At 36.6% G+C, this 18,257-nt stretch overlaps 2 protein-coding genes and 1 pseudogene across 2 annotated transcripts; 1 reads left to right on the top strand and 2 right to left on the bottom strand.

Moving 5' to 3' along the window:
* Positions 1-9,922: 9,922 nt before the first annotated feature.
* On the top strand, positions 9,923-12,463 carry LOC130731734 (uncharacterized). The gene is made up of 3 exons (XM_057583976.1): positions 9,923-11,503; positions 11,596-11,884; positions 11,971-12,463. Exon 1 carries the CDS (start codon positions 10,107-10,109, stop codon positions 11,190-11,192), a length of 1,086 nt encoding a protein of 361 aa, XP_057439959.1. The 5' UTR covers positions 9,923-10,106; the 3' UTR covers positions 11,193-11,503; positions 11,596-11,884; positions 11,971-12,463.
* Positions 12,464-12,731: 268 nt separating this feature from the next.
* On the bottom strand, positions 12,732-13,227 carry LOC130730850 (uncharacterized). Its single transcript, XM_057582987.1, has 2 exons — positions 13,042-13,227; positions 12,732-12,956 (listed from the first exon to the last, which is right to left on the bottom strand). Exons 1-2 carry the CDS (start codon positions 13,225-13,227, stop codon positions 12,732-12,734), a joined length of 411 nt encoding a protein of 136 aa, XP_057438970.1.
* A 570-nt stretch (positions 13,228-13,797) lies between these two features.
* On the bottom strand, positions 13,798-17,379 carry LOC130731735 (probable glucan 1,3-beta-glucosidase A; annotated as a pseudogene).
* Between the last annotated feature and the right edge of the window lie 878 nt (positions 17,380-18,257).

The raw sequence follows: 18,257 nt of genomic DNA on the forward strand, positions 1-18,257 counted from the left end.
ATCCCATGCACCATAAGTAATTTCAACGAAACCAAAAATTCAATAACTGTCAAAGACCCAGAGGGAAAGATAGCTGCAACGCCCCTATTTTCAGAAAACATCAAATACGCGACCTCTTCAATCCTACTCCATAAAAGCAATATTTCTCTCCCTCCCCCTTTTTGCCAAACAATCTGCCATGCCATTTCGTGAATACATGGTGCCCCCATCTTAAGTCAGTGTTCTGCCAGATGGGGATGGTTCTTTGCGATTTGATCTTGAAGTCCCTGTATTCCCACCTCTTCGTCCCCTCTAAACACCAAACCCAACTCCTTACCTAACTGCTAAGTCTCCTTTGCTCTTGTTTTAAGGTCCAGGACAAAACCATCATCGTCATCCCAAGCGAACTCAGGAGTTACCGCAACCTTAGGCTTGTTTTTACTTCCCTTTGGCCTTCCTCACTTCCGCTTAACCTTCCTTTCCTCTGGTTCTCGAGCTTTGGTTCTTTGTATTTTTTTGGACCTTTTTTTTTCTCTCTCTTTGATCCACTGTTATCAGCTCATCAAACAGCAAATCATTAGCAACATTTACTCCATCCTCCTCTGCGTTGTCAAAGTCTTTTACATCACTGTTGTTTCTTTCCCTCTCACCGGCGGTCTGTTGAATCAAGCCCTCCTCAATTACAGGGTCCACAGCTTCCGTGATCCGATTTGTCCCCTTTAATCTTGCCACCGCTTTTATTTGACGTAATGAAAATCTCCTTTCATTCAACCTTCTTTGAATCATACCATCATAATTAAAAACGTGGGCCCTTGTCACTAAAGCTTTGTTTAAAACCACCTCAGTATCCTCATTTACATCATGGGTCCCTTTCTTCAAAAATTGCCTCACCACCAAAGAATTTGAATTGGAATTTTTCAGCATATTATCATTCCAACTAGTCATTTTCACTCGTGCGTTGCACGACGATTAAGTTTATTGTGTAGATATATCTGTAGAATATCAAATAACAGAGAATAGGTTCAAACATGTATGTGAATAGACCAACGTAAAATTGTTAAATAGAATTCGTTGTATGACCTACCGATGTCAACACATGAACAATATTATAAATCCAAATTTTTACGGAATGCGTTGAAAAAACAAAAAAAAAACAAAAAAATCACAAAAATGTCAACAGCATGATCGCTGTCCATGTTCAATTATAATGACTTCAGACTTGAAGTTGAATTTTGCTAGCAATTCAATATTTGAGCCTCATAACCTACAATTGAAAAAGTAGATATCAGAGTAATAATTAGTAAGCAAAACAAAGATGAAGTTGATATATCATTTGAAAATAAAAAACAAACCTTATAGCAACGGAATTATCCTTCAAGTCCAAGAATGACCAATAAGCTGCTTGACATTTATTTATACTGTCAACAATTAAAACAAAGACATATCATATTTGGTATTTAAAAAAATATAAACCCAACAAAATTGTATTAAAAAACACCACTTACATATCAAATATTTTCAAAGACTTCTTGATAGACAACGTTGCGGGTAGTGTTAGAAACTATTCCTTGGTCATCTAGGATTAGTATCTTCAAACCTTTTCTAGATTTAACTCTTGATAGTGCAATATATAATTGCCCATGAGTAAAGACTGGCCTTGGCAAATACAATCCAACATGAGATAAAGATTGTCCCTGACTTTTATTTACAGTCATTGCAAAACATAGGGTAACATGGAATTGTCTGCGCTGGAATTTGAATGGAATGTCAGAATTAGATGGAGTTAAGCTCATCCTTGGAATAAAGGCTGTTTCCCCCATTGTGTTTCCGTTTAGAACAGTAGCAACAATTATATATTTAGTCAAAGCGTTGACTATCATTCGAGTGCCATTACACAACCCTGCAGCTTGGTCAATGTTTCGAATGAGCATGATAGGGACACCGGGTTTCAGTTTAATTTGATGGTTTGGAATTCCGGAGCATTTGTAATCATTTAAGAATTCAGATGTAAACCATTCCGCATTGACACCTGAATCTTCATCTGACTTGCATGGAGTATCACAACTCAAATACTCTGTTTCATCACCAGGAATCATACCTAACATAAAGTTGTTGATTTCCTCTACACTTTCAAGTGTTGGTGCAAGGATTTCTCTTTCTTGGAAGAATGAATTTTTTTCCAAATTAAACAAAAGTTTCAGATATGCAAAATTTACTATTTCAAGTAAGGGAACCTTACACGGTGTTCAATAAGGAGATCCGGAGGAATCTCAATGAGTGATTCGGCTTCATCAATAGTTGTAACTGTTCCGTCTCCCACTTGAAGCAACCAATCAGCGAACTCTTTTATTTCTGCTGTTGAAGAAGATGAGTTAGCATTTTGCAATCTCATATTAAAAGTCAACTTCATTACCTTGCAATGCTTCCATAGATATGAAGAATTGATAACAGATCCCACAATCTCAGAACGACTTCCTTTGGAAATAACTGGGAGTATTTGTCTAAAGTCGCCTCCTAGTACAACAACTTTCCCTTCGAATGGAATGTCATAACCATATTTAGATCTAGTCTTTATAATGTCATTTAGAGATCTGTCCAAAGCTTCAAAGCAATGTTTGTTCAACATAGGTGCCTCATCCCAAATAATTAGGCTTGCTTTTTTCAACAATTCAGCTTTTGGGGAACCTTGACGAAGATTACAGGTTGATATCTCATTTATTGAAATAAGAATAGAGAATCTGGAATGAGCAGTTCTACCTCCGGGTAACAACAGGATGCTATTCCGCTGGATGCGACATTTAACACAATAAGGCCCCTTGAACGCAAAGCAGCAGATAAGGTGTTCCAAACAAATGTTTTTCAGTTCCTCCAAAACCATATAGAAAAAAGAATCCCCCATTATCAGATAATACAACATTCAAAACATTTTTATAAACTCCTTCTTGCTCTGAAGTAAGGCAACAAACCAATTCTTCATGAATCTTAAGCATTTCATCTTTATTGTAATTCAACTCATCTGCAACGAATCTATTTTCAAAATTATATGCTTCAGTAAATTTAGGATATGACAAACATGGAAATTCCTTCAATGACATTCCATTTCCTTGAAGTATTTTTTCAATCTCTATCAAACATAGGTTCTTTAATTCTTCATCATCTATATGCAGATCTGAATGAATGACAAAATACTTTTAAATTAGAATTAATGAATAACAAAATCAATAACACTGATTTAATTTTAAAAGTCATCCATCACAATTAAGACAAAATAGTAAGGTTTATTAAGTGGTTTATTATGTTTAAACAAATGCATTTGTGGATGGTAAATTAATGGTTTCATTCATTAATAAATATGAAAATCATTTAAGTTTTTAATTATGAAATATGAGCTATGCATGTTTTAGTATTAATTTATTCAAGCATGCTAAAATGAATGTTGATTGTTTTAAAAGACATAAAAGAAACATAAACTTGATTACAACCTCTAATTGGATGACCGTTTAAGTTTTCATCCTGCAACACACGGGTAGAAAAAATCTTGATTTAATGCTTGACTTTCTTTTAACAAATTGATTGTTAAAATTTAGAAAATAAAATAAATTTTATTTAATTGGTGATACTCCCCTATTACTAAAAATAAATACTTAATTTCAGGAAATTATAATTTAATTAGGTTTTAATGCGTTAAAAATATTAACAATCATCATTTATTATAAATATTCCAAAATTTATTGCATTAATAACGAATTATTGTAGACGAAATTCAAAATAACAAAATAGGTAAACTACATTAATTACGTTCAATTATTTTTAGAATAAATCCGTTAAATTTTTACATTAATTCGGTTGACTTATCTTTAAAAATTCATGACAAAATTTATTTATTTTACTTGATTACAATGATTTAATTATGTAATTTAAGTCACGGTTACAAAAAATAGTATTAATCACGCATTTAATGATTTTTTTCTGAATTAAATTTTACTCAATAAATAATCAAACGAATTTATGATTATTAGAATAAAGGTATTTTCAACCTTTATAGCGTAAAAAAACCATATTTATTAAAAAAAAAACCAAATTTTCTGCATTAATAACACATTAATTACATTCAAAACATTTTTAGTCTAACTGCATTAATTGCATTCAAAACATTTTTATAAATGATTGAATATCTGGAATGTTGAGTGCTTTCTTTCTGTCATATAAAATGCCATCACATAAAAGAGACCAGGACTTTCTCCAAACTTCTTATAGCCGGGAAGACAGGACTTTCTCCATACCCTCTTTGCAAAAGAGAGATGTTTCATCATCAATCTTTATTCTTGTTGTAATTGGATAACAAATATGCGAACCATGAACGTGCAACTTCCACATGCTAGCTTAACTAACATGAACAATCCTGGCTTGTGGATTTGTAAACTTGAAGGTAATCTCCTGAAACGGCTGGACATTATTAAGATCGCAGAAGCTTCTCCAACCACTGCATATCTTCGCATACTTCTTACTTCGAGGAATGATGACATTACACTTTACCTCTGAACCGGAACTCCCAATGAAAATCCAACTTTGAACACCCGCTTGAATAAGGTATTGCTTAACCCTTTTAGGAGCATGCTACATGTAACGGAAAAAGAATGGAAGTTAATGTATTTGAATGTAACTTTAAACACACCAGCATGTACCGCTTAGCTTGACATGTGCTAAGGGTGTGAGTCCATATTAATTCATATTGACCATTGAATTCTGGACTGATGACGGGCTCAGGATTTGGCCCTTCATTCTGATGAAGGGGTAACACCTCGTCTGCAATAGGCCCTTCTTGAGAAACGTCGACAACCCGAACATCATCCATGCCAGGATTGTCAACATGCAAAGGGCTTTTCGGTTGTTCAGTGTCGGGATAGAGAATATCTTTATCCAGATAATCTTTAACCTGGAAATGGAAGACAGAGTCACCAACAAACCGGAGATCGAAAAGACATTCTTCTTCAATCTGGTAGAAGTCACGCAACACATAAAATCCGTTTGTCAATTTAGGATCCGAATGATTCATGTTGTATACAACAACATGAGTATTCCCAACAGGGTCAATCAACATCCATTGGTCGCCGAGCTCATCCTTGAAATCACGCACAAAAGATTTCGAAATAACTCCATGACGCTGCATAAGTAAAATAAAAGAGATGGTTAAATATTTAGATACGATAAGGGAAGAGAAATTCATAGGAGTTGTGATTATAAACAAACCCGCCACTTGTAACTTAGGATAGGAACCCAATGCTTGTAGTGCAGCCATGGATAGTCTTCAATATTTTTCGTGGTGGATGAATTTTTTAGTAGACCAGAGAAGGTTAGAAATATGTTAGGGGAAAAGCAACCAAGACCATATATAATGGAAAAAGTTTGCACTTAAATTAGGTAATGATGGAAAGAAAACAATTTTTTATCTTCCATATTATTTTCTTAATTACATCATATTACCATAATTGATTATATTTTATTTGACAACTAATTCTCTCATCTATAGATAATAAAAAAAACGTGGAACATAAAATAAAATAATTTTTTTATAGATTTAAGTGTTAATTTTTAATCTGGTTGTCAAATTTATTTTTTTCAATTATTAAGTGTCAACTAATCTGGTTGTCAATTATTAACACATCGTAAAAAAACTAATTCTCTCTAATTTAAGTGTCAATTTTTAATCTGGTCAATTTATTTTATTTGACAACTAATTCATTATAATGTTTTTCCATAACTAATAATCATCCGTTAAGACTCGAGACAAAACTTAAGATTTTATTCAGTTTTACTTGAAATTTTTTTTGATACTATTAATTATTTGACTTTTATTAAAATATGTTTTGGAAAATATTACCATCATTCCTTTTTTGAAAACTTGATGGAAATAACGATTTGCAATTTGGTTTAAATCATTCCTTATTTAAAATCTCCGTCAATTTAGCGGTTCATATTCAGATTTTGGGAAAATATGGAGGAATGAATTCAGTTTGCTCTAATTCCTTCAATTCTTCCGTTTTTTTTTTTGAAATAAATCAAGCAGAGATTAGTTTTTTAAAAAAACAAACCTTAATCCAGTTTTTTTATAAAATATAACTAATTCGAAATTGGTGTTTAATTAAGGAAATATTGGTTAATTAGAGAAAATCTCACATTTATTTACCAAATTATTTTATTATGGGTTGGAATCAATCAAACATTAATGCCCAAAGTATTTCCCCTGAATTAAAGCTGATTTAGCCAAGGAATAGCAAAGTTCATTGTTGTGGGCTTTTGGTTGATTCATAGCTCCTTTATATTGGGTTGTGCATGAATTCTACTTTGGAGAGACCATTTAATATGGGACAAAGTATCAAAATTATGGGGTAATCAGTTTGTGTAATTAATTTATTTAAGTCTCTCTAGCTGTGACACTTGTCAGCCAGAGAGAGGAGTGAGAGGAAAATTATTCTGGGAGTGCCATGTGTTAATTTTTTCTGGATAAGGATTTTCTTTTAATAAGTATATAGATTCCAAAACTTACGCCCCCAATTTCCGGCAACACTATCTCCCTGCCAGTAGCGTGAATTTAAAGCATTTACTACGACCCAATTATTTGGTTTCCAAATTTTCAAATTGAAATCACGTCCCATGACATTAGTTTCTTCTTGTTGTTTCGTCAATGCTTTTTCCGTTTCTATCAAATTTTCAAAGCACTTTAATCCCATTAACTCCTGGACCCCATATCCCGCCTCTTTCAAAAATTGTAACGCCTCCGGCACCGTAACTGGGTAGTCCACCGTTGCCACCGTTTTGCCGTCGGTGAGGCCGTCTTCATCACCATCTTTACTTGGTGTATCCATGACCTCCTCCTCATCCATCCCCTGACTCCGATCCTCTGAATCTGAAGCGAAAGCTTGCTCTTGTGATACTGCCTTCTGACGAAGACTCAAACAATCTTGATACACCGACATCTCTTTCTCAACAAGCACCTCACAAATTGTGCCATCTATGTTCACATCCATAACCTGTTGTTCGATAAGCGGATTAGATGTCTGCACCAGCAATCTCCCATAGTCGAGCCTCTCCTTTCTAGCTGTGATCTCATCTACGCACACAAAATTTCCCAATGTATCACCCAAAGCCACAAAAAACCTTATATTCCATGCTCCAACCAGAACCTTCCAAGCTCTAACCCATATCAAAAGCGATTTACCAACCATGAAATTCGAGCATGGTTTCACCCACTCAAAGATCTCCTCCAATGGACTCTTTGCCTCCAAGAGAGTAGCTTCCATGTCAGCCTTGGACTCAAATTCCAACAACACATCACATGCACCCAACACCTTAAGGATGATGTTAGTAATTCCAAACAATATAAGTTTCTCCCGGACAGCCTCAATTGATTGTAACCCATGTGTCGTTGCACAAGCGCACTGTTGTATCCACATAACATCATCATCATCCATAGAGTACATTGCATTTGTGTTTGGATCCTCCACCATCTTCCTTTTAGCATCCTCACTTGGCTTCACCTTTGGCTTCCATACCTTTCCCTTCACTTCAAACTTCAATGTTGTATTGTTCTCACGTAAATTAGAAGCACCCAGAGCCCTGTTCATCTGATACTTCGCTCGTTTTACAGTTAGAAACACCCCTTGAAACTTCAATCCATTGAACATTCTAATCGCCCGCCGAGCATCCATGTCATCTTCGTATCGAACAAAGCCAAACCTAAATATCCTTCCCTCCCTTCGTCGTGGTTGTAAGTACACATCCCTCATCGGGCCTGCTTTCATAAAAATCGCTGTCACCATCTCCTTACTAACACTAACTCTGAACCCATCAATGAAAACTGAAAAGGAGCCCCCAACTACACCTTCTCGACGCTGCCTCTCTTTCAATCTCTCTCCCCAACGGTTACTCTGACGCTCCTCCACATTCCTCCTCTGCGGTGGCCGGAATCGCCACGCAGACGTTCTATGGCCAGAAATATTGAGTTATATTAAAACTCTATATTATTTTCCAAATGTTATATTGCATATAGAATTTTATTGACAATCTCTGTAACAATTACAACTGTTTAAAGAAGTTTTGCAAAATTAAAATTGTTTAAATCATATCTAAGATCAACAATGTTACAAGAAAAATTGAATGATTTAGCTCTTTTATCTATTGAAAGTGAAATGTTAGAATTGCTTGATTATAAAGCTTTGATAAGTGATTTTCCAGCTAAAAAAGCTAGGAGATTAATAAAAAAAATATTTTATATAATATTCTATGTCTCTTTAAGATTCTCGTAAAAAAAATCTGCTTTAAGATTTTCGCCTTAGGCCCCAAAATGTCTATACACGACCCTGATTTTGACAAAAAAAAAAAATCCTACTAACAATCGCAAAGTTAGTAGCTGCGGTACCTCTACGCCTAGCTCTACTACCACTACTCAACTGATGACTATGAGACCAATGTCCAATGCTGCAGGCGATGTCGTATATATCTACAGTAGCTGCTACATACCTACCTCAATGGAAGCCGTTTACATGACTGGCAGTATGGATCAGAGGGGATCAGGGAAGGTCTTCTACAACAACACCAGATTCACATGGCCATCAATGAAATTATTTGTCAAGGAAAATTTTACAAAATGAATTTTGCTAGGAATTTTCTACCGATTTGTATGTCACTCAGAAGTGGGTCCTCCTACGGTACACAATAAAAAACTCTTGCAAATGTGCACAAGTGAGATCTGACCCCTGTAGTGGGTTTCCCCGTTTTAGTATTATTTTTAAATAAATTCTTTTTTCTGAAAAATAAAAAAATGAGTTAGTTTCTGGGTTCATCTCCATTCTTCTTTCTCTATTCTCTCTCTTTTTCCAGCCGATTCATCCACTTCACCATTGTTATAACAGATAAAGGTCAACCTCCCCTAGTATTCCCCAGCATCCCAAAAGCTTCAACTTCATCATCTCCATCTTCAGCTTCCTCATTTACCAGATGAAAAATCAACTTTATAATTGTTCAAGTCCATGATAAATTTCTTACTTTCTCTTCTACATTTTCCCCAGTTATATTCTCCGGACTCTAGAATTTGTTTAGCTCATTTCTGGTTTCTTGATTCTCGAATCAGCCCCCATATGTCCAATTCACTAATTAATTATCTTGATTGCTTTTGTAATGCTCAAGGTTGAAGTGAGGATAAAATATTAAAGGCTTAATTGCACTTTTGGTCCCCCAACTATGGCCTTCCTGCAAAAGTCGTCCCTAAACTTCAAAATTAGAAAAACTCGTCCGCCAACTATACACACAGTTGCACTTTTGGTCTTCCGTTAGCATTCCGTCAGAAATCTAACGTGAGAAGCTTACGTGGCTTACTCACGCGTTTCTCACGTGATCATTCAGGAGAGAGAGTGATGAGTGGACACACATGTGCTTCTCACGTGATCTAACCAAGCTACAACAGGTCAAAATTAGGGTTTTGAATTTCAAAACCTAAGGGACCAAAATTGCAGCTCACAGAAAACCCTAGGAGAAGAGAACGAAGGAGGGTGAAGACGATGACGGCCAAGAAGGCGACGCCGACGAAGAAGGTGAAGAAGACGACGCCGACGAAGAAGGCAACAATGAAGAAGAGCACCCCGAAGAAGATAGCAGCAATGACAAACAACAATGGACCCAAGAAGGGGACCCCGAGGAAGAAACCATCTGCGACCAACAGCAATGGACCCAAGAAAGGGACCCCGAGGAAAGTGATTGAGAAGAACGTGGATTGTGACAAGGAAGAAGCAAGTGGTGTGGTCCCAGAACGTGAAGTTTCTCAGGATGCTGTTCCTATGCCCTCTACCCATGTGCGAAGGTAAGATTTTTTATTCTTCCCTTTATCTTTATGTCATGTTGAATGGGTAATTGAATTAAATCAATGTTGTTTGTTGTCCTTTTGTTGTTTGTTGAATTTAGGCTTGAATTTAATATTGTCCTTTGTTTTGTCCAGCTCCTTAGTGTCTAATAGTATAAGAATACTGCTGCATCATGGTGGGAAATTGACCTTTGAACCCAGATTTGAATATCATGGTGGTTCTGTAGAACAATTGGTTGACTGGGACACAGATGTAATATCTTCTATTGAGATGGGTAAGGAGGTATTTAAATTAGGGTATAAGGCTTTTAAAGCTTTATGGTACAGGCACCCTGGGGCAATAGGTCCAAGTGGGAATAGGCGTATAATCACTGATAAGGATGTGCACCAGTTCTGCTCTGATGTTAAGGGGTATAATCTAGTCCATTTATTTGTTGAACATGACAATGAGATATCATTAGATGTTGTTGACTCAGATGATGATGTTGCAATAGTTGATAGGTTGGATGTGATTTGTGGGAAGTTGATTCAGGGAGAAAAGGATGTGGAAAAGGATAAGGTGATTCAAGAGGAGGTTGTTTCTGTGGTACTAGAGTGTGAGAAGGATAAAGTGGTTGAAGAAGAACCTGATAAGGAGAGGGTGGTGGAAGAAGAGGTTGGTAAGGACAAGTTAGTGGTAGAAGAGGCTGAGAAGGAAAAGTTAGTGGAAGAAGAGGCTGAGAATGTAGTGGCAGAACAGGTTGAGAAGGAGAAGGTAGTGGCAGAACAGGTTGAGAAGGATAACCAAGTGGTGGGAGAAGAGGGAGATGATGAGTCATATCACCCTAACAGTGATGACAGTGATGATTCCTCAGTGGTGTCACTAGATGATAGTGACTATGAGGAAAACTGGGACTGGACCACAGTCTTGCCTCATGAGTCTCTTGTTGATATACCTCATGATGCTCCACCACCTGATCTGTATGAACTTTCATTACCTGTAGACATTAATGATCCAAGAGCAACATACTCAGATTTTGAAGATGAAGATGGGGATTCTGTTGATTTAGAGAGTCCATCTGAAGGAGAAGGAGAGGGAAGGGCAAGGAGATACCCCAGGTTTAGACCTGCAGAAGATGGTGATAGTGTGAACTTTGTCCTTGGTCAGATATTTGACAGTAAGGATATTTTTATTCATGCTGTTAAGGAATTTGCTCTGCAACATAAGAAAGATATGAAAATAGTGAAGAATGACAAGAAGAGGGTGGTTGTTAATTGTGTCAAAGGCTGCCCATTTAATCTGAGAATCAGTAAGACAAATAGCAGGTACTACTTCCTGCTTGTCACATATGAGGCTACTCACAATTGCTGCAGGTAAAACCTAATCTTCCAATTCAAGCAGAGACAATTGATGCTGAGATGGAAGACTTCAATCATATGCCCACTGATTCAGCAAAGGTTGGAATTCTCCAAGGAAGCAGCTGATAAATGTGTAGCAGTTTGGAATGGTTCTGACAATTTCAGACACTTCCAAGTGAAGAGAGATTCTGATTCTTATGTTGTAGACCTGGAAGAAAAGACATGTGCCTGCAGGAGATGGCAGTTAACAGGCATTCCTTGCTCACATTCCATTGCATGTATGTGGTTTGCACGCAGGAAACCTGAGAATTATGTGGATCCAAGCTACAGGTCAGTTTCAATCTGTAGTTCTACATGTTGTTATAATTGTTCTTAATAAATTCCAATTTGTAGTTCTAATTGTTGTTTTGAAAGAATCACAGGAAATCAACTTTCCTGGAAACATATTCTTATCTAATCCAGCCCAATAATGGGCCTAAGTTATGGCCAGAAGATCCTGCACCACCCCTGAACCCTCCTTTTGTAAGAAGAGCTCCTGGGAGGCCAAAGAAGGCTAGAAACAAGGCAAATGATGAGAAGAAGAACCCTACAAAGTTGAAGAAAGGAGGTTCTGCACTAAAATGTAGAAGATGTGGAGGACAAGGGCACAATGTAAGAACTTGCAAAGTCAAGGACCTAGCTGACAGAGAGATTCCTGTTGGAGGGAATAAGGTCAGATTCTTGTCCATTGCATGTACTCTTATACCTGTTCCTATATGTAATATTATTGTTCTCATGGATGTTCTCTAATTTTGCAGGATAACCCTACAATACTGCAACCTGAGCAGAGGGATGTGCAAACTACTCAAAATGCAACTCAGGATGCATCTCCTGTGAGCCAGACCCAAGGTGATCCTCCTCTTAGCCAATCTCAAGCTCCACAGGCTCCACAATCTCAGGCTCCACAGGCTCAAGCTGAAGGGAAAGGGAAAGTGAAACAGCCAGCCAAAGGGAAACAGGGACAAAATGCTAAAGGAGGAAAGAAGATGAAGCTTGGAGAAGTTAGTGGATCAAAGTAGTAATGTGTTTTAGGCTTCAAAATGTGTAATGTGTTTTAGGCTTAAAAGACAATTGAGCAATGTGACTCTTTTTAATGTTTCTGTAATGTGGTTTAGGCCTAAGTGCCAATTGAGAAATGTGACTCTTTTTATGGTTTCTGTAATGTTGTTAAGGCCTAAGTGCCAATTGTGTACTCTACTGTGGGTGTTTGATGACAAATGAAGGCCTAAGTGCCACTGTTATTTTGTTGAATCAGTGCAGGAATTTTGTGTGTTACTTTGTGTTTTGCTTCATGACAATTGAAGGCCTATGTGCCAAAGTTACTTTGTGTATTGCACGACAAATGAAGGCATTGCATCAAAATACAACAGGTTTGCTTTGCATCATAAAGAGATAACTAAAATATCACAGGTCTCTAATTCATTCATGAAATACCACAGGTTTACATTGAATCAAAATCTCAATTTCATACATAAATAACAACTACAACAAATTACATAGCCCAACACCAACTATCCCCCTATTTGTTTACATAAGCAAACACCAACAGAATCATCAAAACGATACAAGTCACCAAAGAAATCTCCAACAGCCTTTCCTTCTTCTTCATATCATCAATCTTCCTCAACAGTGTACCAATAATTTTCTTCTCCCTTGCAACTTCTTCATCAAACCTATCACATTTTACTAGTCCATGATATTCATCATACCAAACAAAGAATCTGCAGACTCTCTTGCCATGTTTCTGCAAATACAGAAAAACAGAGCTATGAGAGAACAGATAACAGATATATGAGAGCAAGGAGAAGACAATGGGTAAGAACACAAACCTTGAACAGTCCACATCCGTAAAATTTTCGCCCAGGGTTATCACCAGTCCAGGATGTAACGAGTGGAGCCTGAAAGCCACAATCGCAAATCGGACCTCCCTTCCTCCTCTGTGAACAAGAATACGAGCCAGAACTTTGAGACCCACCTCCCATTTCCTTCCACCCTTCGCTTGGAGGAGCTCGCATAGCCTTCTTCTTCGTTCTTCAGGCCGTGATTCAGAGGGAGAGAGAAGAAATCAAAAACCCATCTTTCAGATCGTGGGTCGGGTGAAGAAGAAGATGATGGGAGGAGATGACCGTTAGATCACGTGAGAAGCACATGTGTGTCCACTCATCTCTCTCTCTCCTGAATGATCACGTGAGAAACGCGTGAGTAAGCCACGTAAGCTTCTCACGTTAGATTTCTGACGGAATGCTAACAGAAGACCAAAAGTGCAACTGCGTGTATAGTTGGGGGACGAGTTTTGCTAATTTTGAAGTTTAGGGACGATTTTCACAGGAAGGCCATAATTGGGGGACCAAAAGTGCAGTTGAGCCAATATTAAAACTGTAGCATAATACATCAAATTCATCCCACATAACTGAATACAAGATCTAATGACTGGCTTACTACATTTACCTTTAGTTGTTGTAAGGCTGGTTTATTTATCAGTCAAAAGATTGCACAAAAGATCCCAAAAAAAAACTTTGTAAAGCTCCGATCCTTTTTATTTGATGATCACAAACTTTTTCTATTTTGTTTTGGTCAACAAATTTCTAAAGCTTGATATAACCATTTTTTATCATCCACTCCATACTCCAGTGGTTGAAGGGATTTTTGTAACTCCAATAAGCCCATCCAAATGTTGCTTGCCCATAAACATCTAACTGGGCCTTGGCGAATCTTTGATACTCTTCTTCGGTAGCTCCTTGGAGTTGCCATTCAGCAACCCATTCACCTTGAATTAAAATTAATGTGGTTTAAAACAAGAATTTAAATTGACTAAAAAAACAAGAATTTAAATTGACTAAAAAAACAAGAATTTAAATTAGTACATAATATATTTAAAATAAATGAGTAACGTCAATTCTAAAATAAAATCCAAAGTTAAATTTCATGAAGTATTAAAAATATTTGTATTCATAAGGATAAAGAAAGGTCATTTGAAAACTCACCTACAAAAATCAGAGGACCGTTTGAAGTTGTAAGATAATTTAACTCTGCTTTACGATCGTTGTAAATGTAATCAATGTTTTGTTGGACCGTCATCCTTTTAAAAAAATCTCCAAAAGCATTGTAGTAGTGAACATCTATCACAGATCGCGTAAGACCATTGCCAACATCGAAGAATTCTCTAGGGTTTGATGAACCAATCCTATTTGAAAACACAACATAAGCTGTGGAGGAGTGTTTGCGCACTGCTTCATAACCAGCCTTGTAGTACTTGTTTAGGCTCTCGAGTGTCGCACCATGTGAGTGAGGCTCATTTAAAAGCTCAACTGCATAAAGGCTTGGGATTTTTGTATACCTATATACAACACATGACAATATAGAATTGATTATATAATGCAAGTACCAATGGTTTTAAATTGTGGTTTTGCAACTGCCATCGCAATATCAAAGTTTTTCATGACTTCTGTAACATCTGGGTGTCACGAATCTTTGAGTTTTCTTCGCGATCTACACGTAGGAAATTTCATCGCCCCTCCAACAAGTACTTTACCTCTCTAAAATCAATCCCTGGACCTAAGGGCTAAGTACCTTGGGTAGCTCTGGTCCTGGATAAATCTTGGAAAGTAAAGTACTCGTTGGAGAGGATGAAATGTCCTACATGTACATAGTAGGAAGTCCTAGAGGTTGGTATAGACCCCAATTTTAAAAATTATGATGCAACCGTCAATGTGATCTCAGCTACAATTTAAAATCACGATGTTACCATTTAAGTTTAAAACATGACGGTTGTATATAAAAGTGTTCTATATGTAATATAAACCTGGCAGTTAGGAAGTCTATAATGTTAACTGTTTGTTGGATGTTTTCATCTGATTTCCCCCACTCTTGAGAACCATCTCTTGAAGAGCTGTGCTCCTCGCCATTTTGAGAACTAGGTGCAGCATGAAGATCTATGATGATTTTCAATCCATATTTCCTGCCCTCAGATCAATAATCTATTAATATTGTTTTCAATTTCGTTATTAACTGAGCCTTTTAATTTTCATTTTAGGATCTAGCTAGCTAAAGCCACATAAATACTAGAAAATAAAGTTTTTGAACTCACTCTACCCACGAGAAGGCATTGTTCAAGGAACCTCCAACATATGGCGGTGGAGTTGGATCAATTGCTATCCACCAAGTACCAACCAACAGGAATTCTAACAGCATTTAATCCATTATTTGCTATGAACATGAAATCCTCTTCCACAATATAAGTGCTCCAATGTTCCTGTAAAAAACTCACACCATCAAACACATTTCTTTTTGTCTACCAACTTGACCTGCAACTTTCTGGTCAATTTCTTTAGCTTTGAAATAACTTGATTAATCTAAAATTCTTAAGGTTACCTTCATAATTTGCGGTGTTTTTATTGGCCCATAACCATTTGTGAGTTGGAATTCTCCTTTCAACCCTCCAGTGATTCTCATTTCAAAAACAGTTAGGTCATCTTCTCGCCATCCACTTACCTCTGAAACATCAGCAGTCACCAGCACCTCTGTTTTTACCTGTAAATTAATTCCACCCAATAAATTCCACACATGGATAAAAAATAAAAACATTCACGTGCTTCAAATTTTAAGGTTTAGAATGGTTAATTAATGACAAAGAATCCGTACAACAAGTGGTATTCCTTGTTGGTCACATTCTACCAAAATGAGGTTAGATGGACTTGTCGAATGGATCTCAAGTCTAAAGGACATTTTCAGTCTTCTCTTCTTATAGTCTGATTATGTCTTATCTAACGGTGGTCAATCCTCTCGTCGAAGATGCTCACACTAAACAGTAAACGACTTGTCACAAAATACGCTACATTCCCATGAACGATGATAGAATCTCCGACTTCATAATCAAGGGATGGGGTGAATTAACCAACATGTCACACCTCATTGATTTTTATTCTTATATTACTTTTAAAACACTTATAATGAATATATGGGGCAGAAAAATAATTTCATAGTATTAGACTATTAGTAGTTATTCGTGTCTGGATCATTCCATCCAAATTGAATGTTCATAAAGTGATGGTAAGCAATTGATCAATTTCATCCCATCCTCATTTAACAAACTCAAATGTCACTTTTTTTTTCATCTCATCATTTTCACTTTTTTACTTTCCAACTTTAATTTCTATTCCTATCACATCACCCATCAAATCTCTTTTTTTGTCATATTTCTTTTGATGTGAGTGTGGTTTACAACGTGAAGGAAACTTTATTCAACATAAAAACATCTCACTTCATCCACCACCCCATCATTGTCGTCAATCCTAAGTCCAAAAGTAACTCATCAATTTATAAGGAACATTTAAAGACTCCTAACAGGAAGAAGATATATATTTAGTCAATTAACTATAATTTATTTCTTTCTTCTACATTCCTTCACTAAAAGAAAGGAGGACTAAGATTAATTACCTGCAAGAAGCATCCATTTGATGCTTTGATTCGAATACGGTTTGAATTCTCACTTTCCTTAATGACATTAAACGTTGCAGAATCAGTGGGAGTGTTGGTCAAAGCAACTGCATTAATCCCATCTAACCCCACAAACTGCTTGTGGAACACTCTCAATCTGAAAGTATTCTCGTCTATCCTCCAAAGCTACACAAGATTATAGGGATTAGGGAACATCATCAAAATCTAACACCCATCTTACTCTTTCTTTTTTTTTTCTTTCACAAAAACCAGTTTCAATTGATGAACAAAAATCACTCACAGAAAATGTTTCCCAACCCGTAGCGGTAGCGCGATTTGCAACAAGGTTTGTTCCTCCACCAGACTCTGCAAATAGATATTTCCCTGTTGTCACAGACTTGAATTGAAGACCAGTTCCATCCTACAAAAAATGACCATGTAATATGTCTATGAAGAGGGCTATGAAATTAAAATAAGAAAGCATAAAATTAATTGAAATGCAATTTTGTTATATATATAGATATTTACTGATCAATAAGTCTTTATTTGGAATTCAATCGAACAGAGAAGGTTTCATCCAACCTTCAGTAACCAACCAAGCACCTAGATTAACTGCTTTCACTTGAAACTCAGGATTTTGAGTTAACAAATGTCTCCCACCATAGGTGATAGCAAACATGGTGAACATAGTCAAGTTGAGAAGCCAAATTTTGAGGTTGATACAGCTTGTCATGTTTGCATTTGCACGGGTGTTTTTAAAATTTTAATATATTTAACTATTATTAGTTTTTTTTAATAAATACAAATTACGCAGAGAAGTTGTTGAAGGTATGAAAAACACTAGAAATGAGAAGTTTGAATAGGGTTTTGAAGTTTTAAGGCTTTCTCTCAAAGATTTTAACAATCTTTTCGGTATAAAGAATATAAGGTGCAAGAGAAGAGGATAGAGAAAAACACACAATGATTTTATCCTGGTTCACTTGATGAATCACTCAAGCTAATCAAGTCCACCCGTTAAGGTGATTTCTTCCTTCTTAGAATGAAGGCAATCCACTATTCAAAGATTGTTACAACTACACTAGCACACCTTGCTCAGTGACTAACAACCTATGAACTAGCAACACTAAGACAACCTTGTCTTAGTCTTCTCAAGAATACTGACCTCACTGGTCTCTCAAGGAAATACAAACAAGGTTTGGTTTACAAAGAAATGCTTCTGAAATAAGCAAAAGTAAGCACTATAAGAACAATGAAGAAAATATTGCTAAGGTATTCGCTTGATGTTTTTCACTTGTATTGCACAATAGTTTCTTAGCCAATTTCTTCTATCTTCAGCTTTTAAATACTCCAAGGTTTAGGGTTTGTATCCGTTTGAAAGAATCCATTCGTTGGAGAACCTGCTGTGGCTGAACGTCGTAGGTAAGGCGGTCAAAATGGTACACTTGCTTTTGCACGAATGACAATGACATTGCCTTAGCCTAGTATACTCCTGATCTTGGGCGACGCTTCATGTAGGAACTTGTGAAGCAATGTGATCAGATTCAGAAGGAAGCTTGGATATTCTGACATTCAGAACTTCTGCTTCTGGAACGTTCACTCTGAACATCTG

The sequence above is a fragment of the Lotus japonicus genome, chromosome 1 (assembly GCF_012489685.1).
Source record: "Lotus japonicus ecotype B-129 chromosome 1, LjGifu_v1.2".
Lineage (NCBI taxonomy): Eukaryota > Viridiplantae > Streptophyta > Magnoliopsida > Fabales > Fabaceae > Lotus > Lotus japonicus.

Bases quoted from the DNA above. Each gene is read 5' to 3' on its own strand.
- LOC130731734 (XM_057583976.1), top strand. From the start codon at position 10,107: ATGGGTAAGGAGGTATTTAAATTAGGGTATAAGGCTTTTAAAGCTTTA.
- LOC130730850 (XM_057582987.1), bottom strand. From the start codon at position 13,227: ATGCGAGCTCCTCCAAGCGAAGGGTGGAAGGAAATGGGAGGTGGGTCT. The intron at 12,957-13,041 runs GTTTGTGTTCTT...CTGTATTTGCAG, and splicing joins ACGGATGTGGACTGTTCAAG to AAACATGGCAAGAGAGTCTG.